The sequence below is a fragment of the Humulus lupulus genome, chromosome 4, assembly GCF_963169125.1.
Source record: "Humulus lupulus chromosome 4, drHumLupu1.1, whole genome shotgun sequence".
Lineage (NCBI taxonomy): Eukaryota > Viridiplantae > Streptophyta > Magnoliopsida > Rosales > Cannabaceae > Humulus > Humulus lupulus.
This window is the reverse complement of record NC_084796.1, coordinates 214,708,706-214,733,624: the sequence shown is the minus strand read 5'-3', so window position 1 is coordinate 214,733,624 and position 24,919 is coordinate 214,708,706. Positions and strand designations below refer to the sequence as shown.

At 36.7% G+C, this 24,919-nt stretch overlaps 1 protein-coding gene across 1 annotated transcript; it reads right to left on the bottom strand.

Moving 5' to 3' along the window:
* Positions 1 to 15,905: 15,905 nt before the first annotated feature.
* Positions 15,906 to 17,270, bottom strand: LOC133832875 (protein FAR1-RELATED SEQUENCE 5-like). Its single transcript, XM_062263156.1, has 3 exons — positions 16,661 to 17,270; positions 16,121 to 16,560; positions 15,906 to 16,037 (listed from the first exon to the last, which is right to left on the bottom strand). Exons 1-3 carry the CDS (start codon positions 17,268 to 17,270, stop codon positions 15,906 to 15,908), a joined length of 1,182 nt encoding a protein of 393 aa, XP_062119140.1.
* Between the last annotated feature and the right edge of the window lie 7,649 nt (positions 17,271 to 24,919).

Sequence of the window (24,919 nt, the reverse complement as noted above, 5' to 3'; positions counted from 1 at the left end):
CTATATAGTAAACATTACAATGTTGAATTTCTCTTCTTCATCAAACACAAACCCAATATAATTCATTACCAAAATCCATCACAAGGAATTTGTTACAAAATTTACAAAAGGATATTCAATATGAAATAATGAACAACAACAAATCTATGACTCAACTCATTTATAAACAAAACTAACAACCAACAACATATTTTCCATATGAAAAAAAACAAAATACAAATGTAGTTTAATTCTCAACTCAGATTTACAACTATCCCACTCAAAATTCAAATTTAACCCAAATCCAAACTATAATACCAAAATAAAATCAAATCTAAATAAAACCAAAACTCAATCAAACTTCTTTGAGTTTTTCCACCATCAATCTCTCCCCTGCCCCGCCCACCCATTGCCGTTGATCCTTCGAGTACAGCAATGCTTCGTTTGATCTAGTTGACGTCCCAAGTCTCAACATCTCGAATCCGACCCAACCCCGATGTGTCAGATCTAGTTGAGCAAGACCAACTTGACCTCCCAAGTCAACTAGATGTTGAGATCCTCCATCTGTCATAAAGCTAGAAGAAGAAGAAAGTTGGAAGAAGAAGACGAGTTCGACTTCTCAAGCCTTCGTTTTGTTTTATTTTATTTATTTGTTTTAAGGATCATTCTGGCGTCCCTCACAGGACTAAGTCCTTCATGTGGGGTTTATGTGGGGCCCAGAAATTTTCCAAGTGTCAAAGTTACATTGGTATAAAAATGTTGACTTTTGAATATTATGACTTGGTATAACCGGTTGTATAATCGGTTGTGATTTTTTAGTTGGCACTGTTTTAGTAAGTGGGGGGTAGAAGGGTAATTTTAGGTCCAATAAATAGTACAGTTGAGGGTTTTATAGTAAATATAGGTAAGAGTTGGGACTTATTTACGATTGTGGACACGTAACTATTTGACTGCTACTAAGTAACTATTATAATTAACTTAGACAAATGTATAATAAAATAACGTAACAAAAACTGAAGTTGTTAAAAAAAATTTATGCCGTATAAGTAATGAATATAATGAGGTGGCAAATTTTTAATATAAATAAATTTTATTTTTAAATGTATTAATTATTGAATGACACACCGCATTACCATTTAGTAGTTAATTTTTGCATGGGGTTTTTATTTTGCATGAATATTGGGCATATTGGTATATGTATTAGCCACATAAGAAGTTTAATTCTGATTAGTAACTTTTGAGGGTTTGTTAAGTGAGAAAATTAAAGTACAACCCAAGGAGAATATATATTTTAGTGTTGTTAGTTTGTACATTTTTTTTTCTATTAAGTTTCAATGCTTTGGTTTTTGTTTGATGTAATTTTTGTTCTAGTATTGGATGACTTCATAATCTACGTCAAATTACGTGTGACAATATTTAAAGAAAATAATAATACATGGGTTGTGTTTTTTTTTTCTAGTTAATTTAGTGGAAACAAAGAAATAGCGATAAACATTTAGGAGATAATGGTTGTAAAAATTATCACTAATACACTCCTTTTGGTTCAGATGAAATGCATAGTGAGATATGTGAGTTAAAGTAAGGTGACGAGGAAATTATTATTTTATTATTGATTGCACTGAAGATGAGGTCAACCAATTGAGAAGTGTCGATTGTATGAGTATGTCGTATTGGATGCAGTAGGAGGATATGCTAGAGCGATTGTGAACATAGACACCCTTCTGGTTTAGTGGTAATACTTTTTTACTTCACAACCACAGTTGCTTGATTCTGGTATCTAATTGCAAGTGTATTGGGGATCCTGAGAGTATGTAAGTTGTCATTTTGCTACCACCCCTTACCTCTATATTCACAACCTTCTCTCCATGCTCCTCGTAAGTCATAAATGAACTTACAAGGAGCATTGTCTAAATGAGTACATAGACAGGGTAAAGAAAACTAGATATTAAAATTGAATCAATAGAATCTCAATTTGTAGATTGAAGGACTTACTGATCTTGTGAGAAGGTTGTATACAACGCACTGTCCTTCGTCAAACACAATCATGGCAAGGTTTCCATTTGCATTTATAAATTTGGAGTTTGTGCATTGTGAAAATGGGAGAGATATTGGTTGTATATGGTATTTTGGAAGTGAAACATGGTGTAGTAGGTGTGTTGGAATCTTGTCTCTCTGAGGGTGGTAAGCACAATTTTATTTTCCAATAGTGCCTACTACTCAAGGTTGTTTTGTTTCAAATTATTTGTGTTGTGGCTCCCCCATGTATTGCATAAGTTTATGTGATTATAATGATCCGTGAAAGTTTGTTATGAAAATATTATTGGTTATATTATTATTTTAAGGTAATAACAAAGCTTAATTATAGTGAGCAATTTTAGAATATTATTATTACGATTACATGTTATTTTTTCATGTTATTTTTTCCAATTTAGGAAACAATGAAGCCTGTAGTTTCAATAAAAAAAAAATTATGACCCCCTTGAGGAAATGAATTAGGCCACTTATATGTGGGCTATTAAAAAAAGGCCCAAATTATTAAAAAAAAGAAACAGTTGAGTGAGATGATAAAATTTATTTGAATATAGATAAAGTTTCGGAGTACTAAATCACATTTCAAAGTACAAAGTAAGGCAAATGTGTTTAATGAATAACTTATAGTGGAATTGTATTAGTTGAACGACCATTTTTAGAGAAGTACCCGCACAATGAACCATTACATAATACCGTGTAAATTTGTAAGTTACTCTGGTAGAAAAAAAAAACTTCTATTGCTTCACCACGGGGTACTTGGCTTTGCCGCTGCACTAGCTCAAATTTTTACCGATTTTCACTCTAGTGGACGGGGCATTGCATTGAAATTTGTGAGACCGAAATGGAGATGATCCACCACCACTACATAAGTTGGTATGAATGTGAATGACCTTCATCCTAACAACTAGAGGGAGAACATGGTGCATTGAGATGATTTTATATTTGATATAGTACAGCACAATCGGTGAAGCCATATTAATGTACATTTATTTCTTCACTGTTTGTTATACTTCCTTGATGCGTGGTTCATTTTTATTGTTTGGTGTACTGGCACATGCATATTAATTATCTTTGAGTGAAAATGGGGTGAGTTCGGGCCTTAGGTTGCGCAAACAGTAAGACCATTTGCTTTGGGCCTATTATTCAACTCATATGGTTGGTTTGCTAAAGTTATGGTTGTTTTTAAATTTTTTTTGGATCCAGTGGATGTGTAACTCTTCATCCTCCTTAGAGCAAGCCATCGGGTTATTTTCAGAAGATATGTCGTAATGGATGTATCTATTTCTATTAGTGGAAGAGCAAAAACGATTTCGTTGAATGGTGGTTGCTCTAATAGTTTTCCAAATCATCTGACTATTATAGCGGTAGAAATTGTCCAGTACCCCTCCTTAGAAGAAAGATCATTGGCCATGCATGAGAGGGGCACATGGAGACATGTATGTAGTTCTTACAATACGAGGGACTTTCTGTCAGGTGGAGGCTAGTCAGACAGAAGTGATTCCAACTAATATGCCTGGTGTTGTACCCTCTCTTCTTAAATGAATTTAGTATCAGTGTTTTGGTGAACAAAAGATTGCACTAAATGATTTGAGGATCTTCGTTTAGAATATTCTCATGGTTACTTGTCATCCCTAATATCTTTGACATGGCTACCCCTTCTCTGACACAGTCGACACTAGTGGTGTAATTTAAGAGGTAGAGTACTCATGGGGTCCCACATGATAGGTTATATGTCAGTGAGAAAATGAATCTCATTTCAATGTACATCAATATTGAGTAGTGATAATAATAGACAGGTTATATGTCCAGATTGGTTTAATGTAGTAGTTATAGGTGTTTTTTTTTAGGTTCAAGGTAGTAGTGAGAACAAACCGTACAGTTATCCACGTAGATGAGACGATTAGACTAAGTAATTTGTCTTAATGATTGGCGAACAAAACGAAAGTTCGACGTAACACAAACTTATTTAATGGTTGCCTGTTTTTCTAAAACATGTTTATATTAAACTAAAACGATCAGGCTATATATCAATTAAAATTTTCACTGAATGTGTTTCTAATTAAATTAGGTTTGAGACCTTTTTCTTAATAAAATGCTCCATACTTGTGAAAAACAAGCTCTGTAACGAAAGTCATTATCACCACATAATACATACTAATTCATACATGGGTTTAGAAGAGGTGAAGGAGCCATTTCCCCTGAAACAAAACATAACCCAACCATTGTGTACTTGGCAAATTAAACAAGAAGAACTACCTACCTCAATGATTGGTTTGTACCTTACAATTGTAATATAATGAAGAGCTTAATTAAACAGTAGAGTTCTTTTAATACAAAATAGAACCTTCAGTATTGTTGGCTTACAAGTTATGGCTGGAGTGACGAGGTGGACTGTTATTTTGGTCCCCGTGGCAACAATGGCAACACCCTCCGTCCTTTATTTCGTCAACGTCAGTTCGGATATTGAATAACATGCTCAAAGCCAAATTTTGGAATCTACTCCTCCTCATGTAAATACCAGGGTCTGAGATGTTGGAGTCCGAAGAGATGAAGGGGACCGGTTGCAAATATGATTTGCTTTCCGCCAGCGGTACCTCATTGACAATTCCATCAGTGTCAGGCAAATGATTTTTGCGTGGTCGTCCTTCATTATGGTATAAACACAATATAAAAGTCAGTCCTTGAAAAGTTGTAACCATTCCTAACGTAATGTTAAAACCATATTATATATAGGAATTCAAACACATTAACATAAAGAAGAGGTACTATTGATCCATAAACTTATCACCTCGCTTCTGGGGTGGCTGTCTGGTGGAATGATGTTGTTTGATTGCGGCACCTTGTGAAGATTGGGGACGTACGAACTCTTTCGCTGTCCTTTTATGGACTTCGTTGTTCCTCTTCCTCGGAGAGCCGGCCCTTAGCGGGGGAGATGACTCCTCATAGGCATCAGAGTTGTCGCCCGTTATTGAAGAGGGTCGGCTTGCCAAGGCAATGTATCTCCTCATCTTCCAACTAGGAAAATGTTTAAGAGATGAAGGTGCTCATTGAGAAAAAGGGTTAGATTTAGAAAAGATATATTGAAATTTAATGAGCATGGTCATGGCACAAAGAAATTCAATAGTCCCTATAAGCCTTGTAGCATAGGTTCATTATGAGTACTATGCCAAATGTGGTAAGATAGTAAGAGACGCAAGGCTCTGACAGAATATTCTGTATCTCAATCTTGCCTAACACGTTTTTGAAGAGTTCATTTTTGTTTTGTTTTATATTTGTTAAGAAAAATGGGATATTCCAAATCCATTTATTTTTTGTTTTGCAATGATCATTGTACATGAACAAAAGGTGGGGAACTCGTCCAATAGTGTTTGAAAAAACGGCAGCGAATATTGTTTTTAAATAGTGTTAGACTCTCTAAACGAGTCTATTAGCCATAAAGAATTAATTAAACGTGATTGCACTTTCTATAGGAATATATTATCAATAAAGGTATAATTAAATGTGATTAACGGTTAAAATTTGTGAGAAAAAGTGAAGTTTTTTTAATTAAAATGTGTTACATTCATACATGGATCCAAAAATACCGTTTAAAATGTGAAATAACGTTTAAAATGTGAAAAGTTAGAACCAGCTCACTGAGGGACAAAATAGATTTTACACTTTCCTATGAGATACCCCTGAGAGACAAAATAGATTTTACACTAGTTCCTATGAGATACCATATGTCTGATAATTTTGTGTGTACCCTTTCTACTTCAATAACGGAGTAACAAAAACTGATTCCATGGTATTGCTTGTACATAAACAGTCTAATTGAAAGACTTGTAAGTTGCCACATGTATTACGGTAATTAATTAACCTTCTAATTGAAAAAGATAGTGCACCTAGGGACGTTTGGGTAATATTTCTCATTTTAAATTATATTTTACAAAGCGGAGTGAACATATTATGGACGTAATATTTTATACACGCGCAGATCAGTTTTCTTTGTTGGTGGAGAATAAATGCACAAGGGCGACGTAACAAAAACTGATGTTTTGGTTGGAGTTTATTTATAAAATTATTACTTTGAAACTTGCATGTGCAAGTTGTATTTGAATAACAATAATTCTTGAATAAACTGCCAGTAAAATTAGGTATGCCATTGTATCACTTTTCCAGTTAATGCAGTACAAATCGTCCTCCAATTCACATGGTAATCATTTTTGTGAATTTCCTTATTTGTCTTATTCGTCCATTCTTATTAAACTGATCATTAGATCAAAACCCTTACCAATATCCTCGGGCGACAGAGATGAATTTTTTGAAGGGAATCCATATAGAAACCGAGGAGACAGTACTAATTTTTAAAAAGTTTAAACTTAAGAAAAAACAGGAAAATATATATGATAATTCTACTTCAAAGTAAAGGAACTAAACAACGTCACAATATATCATAGTTCTACTTCACCAAACACGGGCGAAATCACCCATTGTTGAACCTGGAAACATGTTGAACCACTCTGATACTTCAAAATTAAACTTCAATAATAACTAACAACATCACTGATTGGTTTTGTACTTGGAACTAATAACATAACAACTAAACCAAATGAGTGAAGGGTACATGAAAGTACAGTACTTTAAAAATTCAACATCCACTGACCTTACAACTCAGGGCTAGATCGACTTGATGGACTTGGAGACTTTTCCTTGAATAAGTCAACACTCTTCATTTTGGCCCCTTGGCAACAATGGCAAAACCTTCTCTTCTTTATCTCGTCAATGTCCATTTGGAGATTGAACAACATGCTGAAAGCCACTTTCTGGAATGTACTCCTGCTCATATAAATCTCTGGGTCCGATATCTCTGAGTCTGAAGACGAGGAAGGGACCATTTTTGCATTTGACTTTTCCTATCCAGCACGAACAGAATTCGCGGGGATGGGGTTTTTTCGGGGTCACCCTTTGTTATAGCAAACAAAAATACATAAATGTCAGTATGTGAAAAAAATAAAGTTTACCCAACGTGCATTGACTACCCTCTTTTATTTTTTTAAAAAAATATGTTCTTTATCAAGAGGAAGGGCAGCTGCTACATAAAGTGTTTACCTCGCTTACGCCGTGGTTGGGTGGTGGAAGGATGCCCTTGGAGTTCGCCACCTTCCACACTCTGTGGTTGTACGCCCTCTTCCACTGGGCTTGCATCACTTTCGATGGTCATTTTCCTGGGACGACGTTGGAGGGAACTCGGCCTGTGAGAGTCCTCGATCTTTTCGGCCGTCATTGCGGGGAAGCGGGTGGCCAAGGCTTTGTATCTCATTTTCTTTGGAGTGGGAACTGAAAGTAAAGTCTCAGGGGGAAAGAATTCATCAGTACATTTTCAAGTTTATTAAGTAATGTGAACCTTTGTTCTTCAAAGAGAGAAATTGAACAGTCCCTATAGGTCTAGTACCATAGGCAATGTCCTCACTTCTGCCAAACGTGGAGATATACTTAATCACACAAAGCTTGAATTGCTAAATTTGTCCTCACACTTTTTTCTGAATATAAAAAAAAATATAGTGTAAATGGTTTGGAATATTCCCACTGAATTACTTTTTTATATCGGGTCCACTACAATGGATTGGGGTCCCACGTTTGAAAAACCATTTCTGGCTTCTAAATTCGAATAAAACAAACTATCATGTGAATTTAGATTTGAGTCTTCCATTTATTTTATTTTTTTGAGAGAAAATACATTAAATTAACAAAGAAAACAGAGCAGCCTAGGGTCGGCCAACCAAGCCAGCCATATCTTTAGCCAGACCCGAAGACGCCATAGGGGGAACCCCTCCATCCCAAAAGCCAGAAGCTTGATACCGAATAGCATACTTGGCTGTCAAATGAGCAACAGCGTTCGACGATCTTGGGCCATACCCAACAGACAAAATTCTGAGATCCTCTGCTTCCCTTCTAATAGCAGCCACTAGTAAATCAAGATGTCCACTCTCTTCTGGAGGTCTATTGAGCATACCCACTGCTAAGCTACTATCTGAAACAAGCAGCCCCCCTGCAGATTTAAACTCTTACACAACTCAATGCCATGTTTAATGGCCAACAGCTCAGCCACAAGCAGTTCGTGGGCACAGTTTATGAAATTGCTTTTGGACGCAATAACCCTGCCCTCACTGTCCCTGGTCACCACGCGACTGCTACAGCAGCCTCGGTCCCTGTTAGTGGCAGCATCCACATTTATCAAAAGCTCATTTGCAGCAGAGGCAGTCCATCATTCATGGATAGAACTGTATATGTGGGGATTGGCACCCCGACTTTGAACAAATTCGATGTGGTAGTTGGCTTCCCAGTCCACCATCGCAGTAGCCTCTGGGAGTCTTCCATTTCTAATACACCACAAATAAGAAGATTTAAGGAAAATTTTTGCTCATACAAAAACCAATAAAGTATATATTAAAAGGGTGGTGACAATTGAATTTCTTTTTATGGAAAATTATCAGTGGTAATCGGTTATTTATCGTAAATACGAGTGTTGTTATATATTCATATAAAAATTTCCTATTTACTACAACTAAAAAAAGGTTTAGGCATATAAAATTTTATTTTTCCATATATGCTTAAAACAAATTAAAGATTTACATTATTTTTCATTAATTTCAAAATCAGCCACTAATTTCGTAATGTGTATACTTCAGATCATGAAATTGATGAATTTTCGTTTTCGAAAATAATCAATGGGACAGAGAGTGAACCCCCTATAATTGTGATAACATATTGCATAATATACTCAGACTAATTTGAGAGAATCAAAACACCGTTATTTTCCAATTTCTGTCATCGATCGTGTGTGTTTATGATTTTCATATGTACCGTAGTTATTTCGTTATCTAAAAATGTAAACACATCAAACTTGAACGATGTGTCTAACGACGTAGTAAATCCAACAGTGTTATCGTAATGCGTAATGGCAATTGAATAGTGGGGAAGAAATAAGAAATTTTGTTCATTATTTTGTGCCAAACAAGTAATACATTCCATTAAAAAGGTTTCATTAAGTAAAAGGATCAAAGAAGAGTTTGTAACACAAAACAAAAGCAAAAGGGTAGTAAATGTAATGGCCCGAATTCTCCGGTATGGTTTAATGGCGGGATTAGTAGGCCGGGAGAGCCATACTTGTTTAATTTTGCCATTAAATGTTATTATGCATGTATATGTGGATTACATTATGATATGATGTTATATGCGTGCATGTGGGTGCACATTTGAATAATTATGCTATTATGATAATTTGGCCCATTGAGGGTGAATATGTGTATTTGGGTGCATAATGCGATTTGTGAATGAGATTCCATTATTATGGAGATATAAACAAAGAAAAATTCGGCATGAGACGGTCATATATATTGCATTAGTGGTTTTGTCATAACGGGGTCAATTTTGGGGTAATAGAAATGTTTATTTGATGATAAATGGGAATATTTAAGATCAGGGTGAAATTTCGGAGGCTTTGACTATAATGTCCCCGGGGATATTTTCGGGACCCCGAGCATTAGGTTTTATTTGAGGTTACTTAAGCTTGAAGTAGCCATCAGATAGAACGTACGATTAGAAAACCTCTCGTTCTCCCTTTCGATAGCCCGTTTTACCTTTTGAGCATTTTCGAAGATATCTCGAGTTCTAGGAGTCGGAATCAAGCGAGGATCGAGGCATAGCGATCCTAGGAAATATTAGAAGCTTCTTAACTGAAGGATTTGACAGAAAACAACCCAATCAAAGGTAATATAAGTTTAAAGTTTTTTGTTTTCCGAGTTTCTAAGGTTTGAATTGGACTTTGTGAATTGTTGAGCTTTTGGTGGGTTTGAACCTTGGGTTTCAAGGGTTTTGGAGTTTTGGGAAGCTTGGGAACTTTGTTTTGATGATTGGGGATGGTTAGGTGTGATTTTAGAAGATTGGAGAAGTTGAAAACACATTCGGGAATGGCTTTGGGTCGGGGGTCGCGGCCCTGTTCTTGGGCGCCGCGGCCCTGGTTCGAAGAGGAAGAAAGGGTGGTTCTGTTTTGGCTGGGTGTCGTGGCCTTTGGTGTTGGGCATCACGGCGCTTGTTTCAACAAATGATTTCTAGGGGCCGCAGCCCTAGCCCTGTTTTCACCCCTTTTGCTCGTTTTGACCCCGGGAACTTAGTTATAGGCCTCGGGAGTGTTCCTACTACTTGGATTAGTTGGGATTGATCTTCCGGAGGCTAGATATTGGTGTGGAAACCTATGTTGATCATTATTATTAATGATGTCCCATGTTTGGTTATGATTAGGTGACCGCTAAAGGACTAAAGATTGATCATTGTCACGAGTCGTTCTTTTAATCTTTCTACCTCGAATCTGAGGTAAGAAAATTGCACCCTGTGTATATATGACATGCGTGGTTATTATTGAGGGATGTTGATTGATTAATGTGGACATGGTTTGCCTATTGAATGCTAGGAAATGGTGAATACTTGTATATTACTGATTAGTCAGGGACACTGACCTAAAGAGTCAGAAATGGCATAGCGTTGAGAACGCCGAGCCAAATGAATATTAGATCTAATCGATATCAGCATTGAATGGCTCTATGGCATTAATGCTGCACCAACCCTAAGGTCGATGAACTTATAAGCGCTAGGCTATTATAAGACTAGTTATTCAGAGCCATGGCATATGGGTCCGATGACTGTTTGTCACATGGCTAGGGAACGTTGTTCCAGGGTTATGACTCTACGGTCATGAGGAGGGTTATGTTGGTGACTATTCACCATACACCCATCCTGTTCAAACTTATGAAAGGTTCACTTATCAGTTAAGCCCGAGTGACCCTTTCGTCACATGGCTAAAGGGGGCTGTACCCACTTTTTTGACTGTTGCGTCTGTCACCTATCTCTTTTGGACAGATAGTCCTAAATGATTTATATGATCATTGTTTATATTATATCATCTTATACTATGTTTTCTTGCTGGGCCTTGGCTCATGGGTGGTATGTGGTGCAGGTAAAGGGAAAGGAAAACTCACGCAGCCTTGAGTGGAGAGCTTAGGTGGTGCTGTGTACATATGCGGCCGCTTGACCACCATGGCCAAGGCGTTCTCAGAGGAACTAGGGGGTTTACCCTGTTTTTGCCGGTCGGCGGGATTGTAAATTTGAATCAGTAATTACCGTTTTGTTCTGAGAACAACTTGTAAATGTTTTGATTAGCTCTGCAGAACATTTTGTAATGAAAATATCCATTTCCTTTTTATTAGTTTTCCACCTTAACCTGTTAATTACACTTAGAGCACGTTTTTGACGAAAGGACTCGGGTAGCGGGTCAAATTTCCGGTCCACCGATCACCGTAACTGTTCTGGGGTAACCAGGGAATTACAGTAAATGGGCATCCTAAGCGGCATAAAACACCGTAACCCTAAATCCTTAAAAGAAATCATGGTCGTGGCAGTCGAGCAGGCTACATATGTACACACAACCCCTAGAGCTCTCCAACTCATGGTTGGTCCAACTTATCTTTGCCCTTACTTGCACTACATAGCACCCGTAAGCCACCTCCCAGCAAGAAAACCCAAATAAGCATAAATAGTGAACCAACAAAATATAAATCATATACAACATGCTTAACATTTATATGCTAATCCTGCTTAAAATCCTATTTCATTAACATTATACCAATATTAAAACATAAGCTAGTAGATCTAAAACTCAAAACATTCAAAACTGAACTACACCGCAACCTTGATCTTTAAAAGAATTCCTAGATCCTTAAAATGTTGGTTGTAGGGTTTCGACAATAATAAAGATAACCTTCGTCGTGTGGACTCTTTGAAGATTTGAAGAGGTGATGGTGATGGAGATTTGGCCTTAGAGTTTGTGTTTAGATGGTGGTCCACGACAACAATAGTGAGAGAGTGTAATGCCCTGGTTACTCCAAGATTGTTATGGTGAGCTTTAAACCGTGTTTAACTCGGTAAACTAGTCATTTGGTTATAAAAGTGCATCTACGTGTTATTAATAGGAGTTATCCCCAACATTTCAGTTCAATGATGTGCCAAACAGAAGTGACAAGTCGCAATGCATGGTCAGTAAATGACACATTAATATTCAATAAATGTATTACCCAAGGAGGGAAAGGTCGAAGATTAATCTTCAGAGTTGTGATATTACTAGTCATCATAATTATTTATCTGGTTTGGAAGTGATTTGACCGACCAGGAAGATTCTTTGTCCCACCGGTGAAGATTTTTGACAGACCAGAGATGTATCATGGTAGAGCAGAGGTGTGCTAGAAGAGTGCTTTGCCTATACTGAGCAGAGGTGTGGTTTGCCTATGCCGATGAGAGGTGCTTGCCTATGTCGACTGGTGAGTTATCTTCGCCGATTAGTCATTTCGGGGATGGATTTGGTTGGTCGACGGATCAGAATCTCAGAATTTACCGTCTAGTGACTCTCTAGTTTTGAGACTTTGGGATTGTTACTTGGGTCATTCTTGGCGCATTTTCCGAGAGCTAAGGAGGTAGGACCTGACAACAACAACTCCGGCCACGCAGTATCCACATGGCTAATATAATTATGCCATATCTCAGCTCGCTAATAGCCCGTAAAAAATTAGGGCGTACAACATAATAATGTGATCTCACTCACAAAGCACATAAAATTACATATATACCCTTACAGGGGGAATATTACATAAATACTCTTTTCAACAAATACGACCCTTTAATTATTTTAATGCAGTAAAGCATGCTTACGTAGTCGCATCATAGTATAACTCATTATATTCACATATAATATGACATTTAAATTACACTAACACATCAACATCCAATTATGCCCCCTAAACCAGTAAGTGTTATTAGCAAAATTAGGACATTACATCCGTAGAACAAAGTAGGGAGATAATATATTTGGTCATGGAACATAAACTAATTGTGTTGCGTAATAAATGGTATTTTATATTTGTTTGAAGTGCTTCCGTTAATAATGACATGACACTTTAAACATATAGACTATTTTTTTAAGTTTGTTTGACAAATACACATATACGATAACCATCCATAATGTTGTTATTTTTAATGTGGTTAATTGTGGTCCAGTGATTTTTAAAACCAATACAAAGCATTCAAGTATAATTCTCAAGTTTTTGCCTTTCTCATAACACCTGGCATGATTTCCCTAGACAAGGAATTGTACCTTGTGCAAAAAATAATGCATCTTTACGGTATGTCTCAACATTCAATGTGAAGTTGACCTTTGGCGTGTCACAGTAAGAAAAAAATGTCATGTATACGTGGGGGCCCTCCTCAAATATAGACAGTGTACAACAACTGGCCATTTTGAACGAGTAAAAAAAGGTTATCCATCACACAAACCACTACCAACTACTTTGGCAGCCATATCTTCCTTCATCCCTTCCACCCCATAATTTTTCCTTCCACCCATACCCATGGATTCAAACTCCTCATTTGACTCGTGCAATATTGAGGTATTTCCTGTCACGGGCGACCATCACGTAGATCGACCGGATTGGGAGGAGTTTACCAACAACAACATAAACACCCTCCCCCCCGAACCTATAGACTATATAAACAATCTGAAGATCAAATTAGAGAGGAAGGATGAAGAAATTTTCTTTAGAAATTTGGATTGTCGCATGCTAGAGAAAGATAACGAGTCCATGAAAGCCAGGATAATGCAGCTCGAAACAGAGCTTCAACAGAAGACAAAGAAAATAGAGGAAGTGAGGGATGTCGCGTTCATGGCAGCCTATGAAAGGGTGTTGAAAGCACTAGAGGAACTTAAGGCAGAAGCAGTGAGTAGATACGATGAGTACCTGAAGGAGAAAATTAACAATATAGTTGGCGATGTTGCCCCACTTGGACGTAGAAGAACATGAAGAACTGAAGTGTTGTAGTGCGATGGCGTGGTGATTGCTAATTCACCTTACAGATGAGTGGTCCAATTTGTTTGTCTTTTTTTTTTGTTTATTAAGGGTTTAAACATGTTTGTAACGAATAACATGGATTAATGAAGACATTATTTAAATACAGAATATTTGTATGGTTCTAATATTTCTCTAGTAGTAGCAATTAACTTTTACAAATTTTTTGATATATGTCAACAACTATTAATTGGAAGAAGTAAGTAATCATATTTGTCTACTATTCTATATTGAGCAAGTCAACTGGTTTGTCAAATCATAGATCCAATCAATTTTTATGTCTCCAATCCTACCATACCTTTTGCATAAATTGTACTAATCAATTCATATGTCTCCAATCCAATCATACCTTTTGCATAATTGTAATATTGAACGTACTATACATCAATTGTGAATACAAGCAATGGCTAGTTTCACTCAATCTCCACCTCCCCTCACCTTCCTTATGATGATATAGGATAGGCAAGATAATGAACAACTTATTTCATACCCTGTAAGACTTCACTAATTTGGACAATTGAGTCCCAATAATATACCAAGCAATTTAGGCTCACATGATAGTAGTAATGTGGCCCCACTAAACAAAATATACGAGGAACATCATATATATATATATAAAGAAGGAAATTATGCTAAAGGGGCTTCCCTTTAATCCCCATCGGTGGCGGTGGGGCTATCAGTGTTCTTGAAAACTTGAACAATTTTCGAGGGGATTTGTTTATAACCGTGTATATTGTAGCTATTAGGAGCATCTGCTAATTTTCAAAAATTTGTGAATAGAGTATATTACCGAAAACTATGTTGAAACATGGTGTTCGCGTGACTAAATTTTTTTAAGCACGTGAAAAACTACATGTTTGAACCTATTTTTCGGTACTGTAAACTACTCACAATTTCTTGAAAATTAGCAGGAATCTATAAATAGCTACAGTAAACACGATCATAAAATAGTCCCCCCGAAAACTGTAAACGGGATGCGAAACACTGAGCGCCCCACCATTAGGAGTTAAAGTAAAGCCCCTATAAAAATATTGTCCTATATATATATATATGCATGCTACACAAGGACAAAATCAATTAATTATGCCTCAATTTTGTTATTAACGAATTATTGTAGTATCTTTTCCGCAAAAATTCTTAAATTAATGTGTCAACAAATGATTCCTATAACGATCCATCCATAAATGACTCTTCAAAACATAGTAAGGGCATTCCACATAGTAGAACTTAGTAAACAAGATTGACGTCCATAACATTACATTTGGTAAAAAATGAGACATACAAAGCATTACACATAATTCATGAATTTTTTTGCAAACTAATTCTAAACCCTTACCATAAAACTGATCGCATGGCTATGGGATGTAACAATCTGTAGAGGGATTGAGAATTTGTTTTGAAATAGTAGGTCATTGGTGACTATGCCATTGCTCGTTTGTGCCATTATCTCCTGTTAATTAACTCCTTTGACTTTGACTGATGTCGTCCATGTTCGGAGTATAGTACATTGGATAATTGGAAGATGTTGGATCTTCTGTCTCCATGGATTGATTGTCCACTTCTGGAACAACTATGCAAGTCGCCCTATTATGGCCTAATTGGTTGCAGTTGCGACACCTATTCTTCCTTGGGGTGGCATTGTCCACGCCCTTATATTTTGATTTTGTTTTGTTTGGTTCCCTCCCCTTCGTTCTCACAATTGCCGGATCCCCAATTACTCTCTGTTGTTGTTGCGATCGGTGGTCCCCATGTACAACGTGACTCGATTCAAACTCATCATTAGGCTGACCACACATTGTTTTAAATTTTTCCTCCAAACGGGACATTTCGCTTAATTCTTCTTCATATGTATCATCATGTTGTGTAGCATAGTACCCCATTGCATTTAACCATGATGTCAACGATCCCCAATGGGTACATAATAACACATCACGGGGGACCCTATCATGGAGAGCGCTACTCAATTCACCTCTCAATTTGGCGTCCTTCCTCCAGCGTTCCTTTAACAGAGGTTTCAGGATGCAGGGTAGGTTCAAATGCTTCATTACTAAAAACATATGTCGACACGGGATTCCGTCTGACTAGAATGGCATGCAACTACATTCAAAGTGATCATGATCAATTACGTACCGAACTACACTTCTTACCAGTCCTCTACAGAAACGACTTAGGGAAAATACCCTGCACCCAAATTCCACACTTGTCGAATCAATTAAGTATGCAAGAGCGTTGTCGATTTGTTGTGCGACCTTACCGTACATGTTTCTCGTCAAAACTGAAGCAACTTGCTGGTAATACTGTTGTAGTATGTTGGAAGGGAACTGGGGCGATGTGTTGTTACTGATGAAGTCATCTTCGCGTTCCGTGTGGCGTATGCTTTGTATGGCTTTATCAACTTGGCCAACAAGGTCTTTAAGTTTAAGTTTGCTTGTCAAGAAGTGTGACAGGTAAGAATTCATCGACTCCGACCTTTGGGTGGTTCTGAGGCCCGCAAAGAAATTACCCCGTAGGAAGCATTCTGCCCAACTCCTTCTATTGTTGTATGTTATGGCTGCCCATTGGCTATCTTGTAGCTGAAATTCTGTAACCAAGCCACCCCAACTCTTGTCAAACTCTTCCTCTGTACAATATTGATATAGAAGTTCATTAAACCTTGTCTTGAAAATTGGGTGAGGGACATTAATGGTAACATTTTTTCTGAAGGTGCCACGCACACAAACGATGGACAGCATTAGGCATGACTTTCTCTATTGCTTTAGCCATAGCTTTATCTCCATCAGTGACAACAACCAGAGGCAATTTGTTGTTCATACATTGAAGGAATTCTTCCAACAACCAAATGTTTGTGTCCTCCTTCTCATCGTACAGCAATGCCACTGCGAAGACAACAGTTCTGAAGTGGTGATTCACGCCGACAAAAAGAAGAAGGGGTTTGTTGTAAGCATTCTTCTTGTACGTTGTGTCAAATGCGATGATCTCCCCAAAATGTCCATAGTCATCTCTCAAAATTCCATCGGCCCAGAACAAGTCAGCGAGCCTATATTCCCCGTCTATCGTGTGTGTTTCAAAAAAATTGGGGTCACGTAACCCAAGACATTCCAAGTATCCCAGGGCACCCTCAGCATCTGTTTCCTCCTCCTCTTCTAACTGTCTTTGTCGTCCAATCCAATTGTATAAGTCCTTTTTCAAGAACGGAACATACTCATGTCCTCCTCTTTCTGCAGCAAGGTGATTCAATATGTGGCAAGTTCGTATGCCCGACTGTCTCATTGACATTACTTGGGCACCCATACAATCTGGGATAGCACGGTTAGATCTCAAGAACTGCATATCTGTCTTCAAAGCAAGGTCATGATTATGTGTTGGGTTAAAGTCTTTCACTACCCAACTGTTTTCGGACTTGTCAAAATTCACGCGCAATAGTGCTAGGCACCCTGTGCGAGTAACAGCTCGAGGTTTTTTTCTTACGGTTCTTTAGGTTTGTCCACTTTTCTCGCCTAAACCCTTGATTAGAGCAAACCCATTTTCTTTGCCACTCTTTATTTTCATTGTCCCGACGGACATCTTCTTTTCTAACACTAAACCCCATCCACTGAGAGTATTTGTAGTAAAAATCTTCCCAGTGGCCAACCGTGGGTAGGTGTTTGTTTATAATGTCTTCCTTTGTTAATTGTTGTGGAAGCTTGTTCGTAATATTTAGTTCTGCGAGTGCTTCCGACATGTCGTTCGCCATGTTGTTTGAGTACTTATTTTTTTGTTTCCTGAACACGAAAGAAACAGTTGTTAGAGATGAAAAGAAAAATCAAATAAAAAATAAGGCTTGATGGAAAAAACCTAACTCAATCTTATATTCACTGGAAATGCAATTGAATGTCTATGTTTATCACCCTAGACACTTCAGTTTCTTTAGTAAACGTACCCATGTAATTAAAAGTAGGCACATATTTATGTTAAATCAATAATTATTGTATGGTAAAAGAAACATTAGAAAACACAATTATGTAGCGATAAATAAAGTGTAAATTACATACAATTAGTGAGGGTATCGATTATTATAGCCCCAACTTACCAATGGGAAGGGCCGGAAAATATATCTAAGAAAATTGAAGTAGCCACCTTGAAATGGGCTTTTTGTGCCTCCACAAAAATTTCAGTTTTGTATTGGTGGGATCACAAGGAAACAAAAAATTAAACTATACAATTTATAATAACATTGCCTCCCTGTGTATGTCATTTCAATTTACAACCCAGAAAAAGATGAATTTTTTTCAGCACTTAATTTTTTTAGGCCAATGGGTTTGGAATTTAGTTTTGGATTAGGTATCCAATGGTGAATAAGCTACTTAAGGTAAGTTTTGTACTTTTACCGTGTATGTCTCTACCTATACTTTGAGTTTCATTTTGGTAAGTGTAGGGCGTAAACCCTAAACAACTCGTCACTGTTCTCAAGCATTAACAAATTAAAAGGTAACTGCCCACACATCCACCATTTTCCAACTTAACCCTTTTCGAGCATATGACCACCCTTACTGTAATTGATTTTGATTTGGCAAGCATTTCAGTCATATACCTTTTATCAATATATATACATCTTCTATCGAAGCCAGTTGTAATGGGTTTATCATGTTTTTGTAGGCATCCAGTATAAAATACAAATTCACTGTAGGGACGCAAACAACCAAAATCAACATAAACATGATTAATAAAGGATAAACATCACATCATTACATAATGTCTAGCTACACGATAGATGGTTGAGGGAGATATATCTCCTGCTACACACTATGATGACTTCGAAAATACCAATAGTAGGTACATCCATTACCCTTAACTTATAGTTTAAGGTAACTTTAGTACCTACTGGTTCTTAATTTTTAAGTAATCAACAGTACCACTAATTGTCTCTTATACACATGGGATCATCTAGTTTATACAAGAACTGAAATGAAGACTCATGTGACGAGAATGTTAAAGTTAAATCAGTCAAGAAATATGATCTCCTTGGTAGGTCCTGCCTCCGTAGCTTCAACACACAACTCACCACTAATTGTCTCTTGTCGTTTCACCATAGTCCCTACATGATCCATAATCTGGCGCTGGTCAAAAAGAAAAGACTTAATATCCATTGAATTCATCCTTAAAGTCGTCGCTTTCTTACCAACAAGTTCCTTGAAAGTCATAAGCTTCTGAATCTGCACATCTTTCTTCATACAATTTTTGCACTTGCCGCGAAACCCAGGCTTAGTTTTTGGAAATTTTTTTCCATTATCACTACGGGAGGCTGTTGCGGAACTAGTTACTGACGAAGGAGTAGGGATGGTCGTCTTCTCCTTGTTGTTAGTTGGTGGTGATGGAGTTAGGGGAAAGTCCGCCGGGAATGGTATAGGAAATTTTTTTGTTGGAGATTCCAACTCTTTTTTCACTTCATATTCTTTAGGAAAGAGATTGACGCATAACTTGGATGATTCCATGGTAAGAGTAAAAGTGTTTTTGAAAAGGTGAAGCTTTCTCTAAGGGGTTTAGAGAGTCGGGAACCAATGACGGAGCTTCACATACATATCTATACATATATATGTGTAGAAAGAGAAAGACAAGTAGGAAGATAAATTTCCCGCCAAAATAAAAGATGGAATCACAGAATATAATGTCAATTATTGTGAAATAAATGAACAAATAAGCATATCAATGAAACAAAAATCACATTATCACAATCTCTCCCAACAAACTAAGATCGGTTTACTTAAGTTAACAATGCCTGCCCAACTTAATCAATTTTGGATATGTGCAGCTCTAGTACGTGGTAGAACCCTAGTAGTGTACACTTGGGTTTGTCTCACCTGTAGATGAAGCATATGCTCGTAGACACATAGGATCTATGAAACTTTCTCACCAACTCCAAACTTTCTCACCAATACCACAAAAACTCCAAGTCAAAAAGCATATGCAAAGGGGATATGATAGAATAAGGTACCAAAAGCTTTGTGTTTCAAGTTAAATTGTAAAAAAATTACATGACTACTGATAAACAATTGGTACGAATAATATGTACTAGTTTTCCAGATTTTCATGAAATGGATTTCATTACCTTGTTCCGTAACTTGTGAAACTCTTATTGTGGAATGAACCTTGATTAAATTACAAGCCCTTCCTCGTAACTTATAATTGAAGCCTGGGGAGTGAAGCTCCTTCTGCTGATTTCCCCGTTGGTTACGACGAAACCACGCTTGAGTAAGACTCATCATCTATATGTATATATATATATGTATGTATGTATGTATACACAGAGAATGTGGCTTTTGCCTCATTTATTGTTAGGAGAAGGGGTTTGTTGTGGGAAGATTTGATAGCATTAATTATGCTATTTTTTGTGTCCAACACGTCCTTCTTTAATGAGGATTCTCCATTAATAACATTACATAGTTTTACACTGTTTAATTTGCAGAAGGTTCATTTCATCAATTGAGTCAATAGTATTACTGTTTCCTATGGAGGAACGCCCATTTTATGTAACTCAAACTAGTGTGCGTATTATATTCGTCTTTCTACCATTACGAAGTTATTTAGGTGTATTATATGCATGGTTGATTTTGGATTTAATTTTCCATATATTTTCAACAAGCCAATGAAGAATAAGGGACATAGCAACCATAATCTGTAGGATAATATAAATTCATACGATGACAAATGTCATATAATAAAACATACACGTCCATGGCACACGATACATAGTCATACACATATATATATACATATGTATACGTACAGAAAGAGAGAGAGAGAGATGATACATATAATATAACACAACAAAAGTGGCATGTACTCTCTAAAGAAGATATTAAACAGATGTAGTGGCCACCCACAAAAGAACATAGCCATGATCCATGTTTGGTTGTAAGCACACAACCTCTGAGTCATTACACGCTAACTGATATTCATAAGTTATTAGAAACACTTATTCTACAAGTAGACAGCGTACTACTGAGTTGGTGGCTTTGGACCTTGAGCAAACAAGGTGTACATGGTGATATAGCCATTGCGGAGTTCCTCGATGGCACATGCCACAGCTTCAAGGTCCCTCCTAACTGATGATTCCAACGCCAAGAACTTGGCCTTCACATCTTCCAACGTCCCCTTCATGGACTGCACGTCGGAGTTGAGTGTGGTGTTACGAAGGAGCGCGGCACATAACTGGTTCTGTATATCACTCCGGTCAGTGGCAATCCTAAGGTTTTCTTGTGCAATGTGGTTCACGTACTGCATTTTCTCTACGTTTAGCTCGTCAAAGTTTGGACAAGGAAAAACTACAGGATTTTTGGAACTTGTAGGCGTCATTGTAGCTCCTAAATATGTTGACTTTCAGTTTGTTTTGTGATGAAATCCAAAACATGAATATAGGTATTTATATAAGACAAGTAGGAGGAGATGATGGGGTAGGTCGATGGGGTTACTTCTGGAGTATCTAAATTTGTTAATCCAAGGTCATTTCCAAATAAGGACAATTATACATCATTTAATTATTTTATTCAATTAGAAAGGCATGCATAAGTGTAATATCACCAAATAAGTAGTAATGTGGTGCAAGTCAGAAGTTACTTTTGGACACGTAATTGGAACGTGGTTAGGCCGAACTTATTACGTCTACCCTATTTCAGGAAAAGCATGTTTCGGATAATGCCAAACTCAATGGGGAAACTGTTCACTTTTGACTTTTTGGTGAAAAATAATATATTTTTAGACACTCCCCATACCGCAATAGGTCATAAATTTAAAGTTGGAGTAAGAGACTTTTCACCAAATGATTCCATGAGATGAAGAATGATTGATTAAATAAAAAAATGGGACCCGTGATGTATATAAATATTAAACTGGGTTTGATTATTGGAGTATAATTTTTATTCCATTAAACCAACTCTTAACTTTTGGCTTACAACCCTTATATTAGTCAAGTTTGACCTCAATGTTTCGTGTGGCTGAAAGGGACACTGTCTCTCTCATGTCCTTGGTGGACCCATGTAATATTACTTCCATATTTTTGAACAATATATTTTCGTAGATTGCTTTTAAGTACAGGGGGAGCTTCAATTTACATTATACTGTACCTATATCTGTGGTTATAAGTTTTCTTTTCATCTTACATACTATTGATATTTATTTTTTTCCTTCAGCCAAGGGTATGGATTCTGAATCTTCACTCAATTCATGCAATGTTCAGTTCCTCTACGAACTGCCCAAAACGAAATTAGATGACGTCGACTGGGATAAATTCACTCAGTTTAAAATTACAAGCCTCCCCCCAAAACCTATCGACTACATTAACGATCTCAAGAGGAGGTTGGAGGAGAAAGAGTATGACATTTTCTCAATTAATGTGGACAAGCGTCTTTTGGAGGAAATGAACAAGTCTATGAAGGAGAAGATTGTGCAGTTGGAGGCGGAGGTTGCACAAAAGACAAAGACATTAGAAGGAATGAAAGATGATGCTCAGAACTCATTGGACGAGTCCATGGAGGATTATGAAAGACTTTGGGAAGCAGTCGGACATTTGAAGATGGAGTCCATGAGTATGTACCAGGATTATCTAGGGGAGAAAGTTAATCATATTGTGGGTGATTGCTGCATACCAGGTGGTAGAGGATGAGGGTCCTCCCTGTTACCCTTACTCCAAAAATATTATATTAAATGTTTGATAGATTATTGTTATATTACAGCTATTTTGGAGTGTAAAATTTGTGTTGGACATGTTATTCATGAGGAATACAACTATATTGCTTTTTAATTTACCCTGTTTAAGTTACAACATTGAAATTTATTTTACTTCAAACTTTATTCATTTTGTAAATCTAAAGTTTTTCTCCCTCAATTTGCTACTGAAGGTAGGCATTAATTGTAGTTGTCATGTCCTTCACCAATTTGGGAGGAAATACTAGTACAACTTGAAATGATGGCCTGGAAAAAGGATGGTGACCCCATTCAATTGTCACAGAAAATCGTACCATTGATATCTTCTCTAGGTGAAGGAAAGTGATGGAGTGGGTGGCTGTTACATTATTGAGGATATGGGATTTACTATTTGTCAGAAGATAAAATTGACAACCTATCATACTACCATTGCCAAAATTGGTGTACAAAATATATACTGCCAATGAGTGTTACGTGTATGAGTTAGGGTTAGGTGGGCAATTGATAATAATTTGAGTAGGTTATGTGGGATTTAGTTACTGTACCAAAGGTGCTAGAAATATATTTGTCCTATGTGAAGTACAAAAATGTAAGAAAGCATTTCTCTAACTTGACTACTTTTGGATTTACTCTATTTTTTTATGAACTGCATAACATCATCAATTTAAACTAATGACAATTATAAAAGTCATTTTAACGTGGTCAAATATGGGCATTTCGAAATTTGAAAATAGTTTAACATTAATGTCCAGCTACACGTATTTTTGGTTTTAGCCCAGGTAATTAAATAATATTGCACCGTAATTCCATTATTGTTAGATGTAATTTTTGGCTTTCCTATTTCAGCAGTGAATCTATAAATCATCTTCTTACACCTACGATCTATTGTCATTAATCTTAATAAATTTTTTGAATAATGAATTAAATAGTTGCAAACTAATTAAGAAACCATGCCTTTAGTTGCGAAACAACACCCTAAATCGAAAACAATAACTACTCCAGATTTCGGACATGAAACATAGTTAACTTTTGGTTATATATTACATAAATTTTCTTAGTGAATAATCACTTATAAATGGATAGGATTTTGTTTTTTTTATTTTGTTAAAGCATTTTCATTTAGTGTGACATTGAGAGTTACCAAAGCGATTCATATGTCCGTGTCTTTCACCAATTATAGTTTGGAGTTAGAAAATCATATATAAAGGTTTAATTTCCCAATAATGACTTGAGAGGTAGACATTCATGTTTCAATTGCATAGATTCATTATGTAATATGCTAAAGCACGTGGGAAAGAGGTTTAAACGTTTTTAAAAATAAAAAAATTTACAAATGCAATGGGTCTTGCGGCCGCGACGACACGCTGTCTCCCCCGCAGCCTCGAAGTCAGTATGCTGCGGCAGAGAGAAAGCATGGGCTTTGAATGGTGGAAGGGGAAGGGAAGTTTGCAATTCTTTGGAATTTTCTTTCCAATTAGAGTCGTATTGGGCGCCGAACTAAATAAGAAAAATTCATTTTAATATGAAAACCATGCAACTAAATTTTTTAAGTCTTTACCATCGTCTTTAACCTAATTTCACCATTAGTCTATTACTTAGATTGTGTATAGCTGGCAATTGACTGCAGGGAAGGAATACCTTATAAATCCATGTATTCTTTACAGAAACGGCATAGTTCTCGTGCTGATTGTGCGAGCTTGGGATACCTAAATTGAAAAGGGGGAGCTTATAATATTTACAAGACATGACCTCCATGACAGAAGCTCGATGGTCTATTCAGGTCATGGTAGATTGCGGATATGCCATGTTCGCGGATCCCAGAAGACTCCGATGATGGCAGCCAGTGATATTTAATGTCGCAGATATTAAGAATCTATTTATTTGATGATCAAAGATATTAAGAATCTATTTATTTGATGATCAAATCGTATTCTATTACAATATCTTATAATAAATGATATATATATATATATATGAAAATCTTATGACTAACTCACGCGGTTACCTGTCTAAGTAGTTTCTCTACAAATTTTGAGAATATTAGACGGTTACCCAAACCTGTCTAAGTAGTTTCTCTACAAATTTTGAGAATATTACACAGGAAGAGGGACCATTATTCCGTAATATTCAAAATCTGTAGAGAGAAGGCCAGAGAGTAATTTTATTATTTCGTTTTTCCATTAAGCAATAATTTTTACTTGTTATTTTCTTGTTTAATTGTTTAGAAAAAACCGCATATACACATTCCAATTAAAATTTGTCATTATTTTTTCGCGATTCAGTCATAGCATTTATTTGAA

What these genes read in the sequence shown, in the direction of transcription:
- LOC133832875 (XM_062263156.1), bottom strand. Translation starts at nt 17,270, where the DNA reads ATGCAGTTCTTGAGATCTAACCGTGCTATCCCAGATTGTATGGGTGCC. An exon ending in CATGCCTAATGCTGTCCATC is followed by an intron (nt 16,561 to 16,660) that starts GTTTGTGTGCGT and finishes AATATTGTACAG; the next exon opens with AGGAAGAGTTTGACAAGAGT. An exon ending in GTGTGGAATTTGGGTGCAGG is followed by an intron (nt 16,038 to 16,120) that starts GTATTTTCCCTA and finishes CTTTGAATGTAG; the next exon opens with TTGCATGCCATTCTAGTCAG.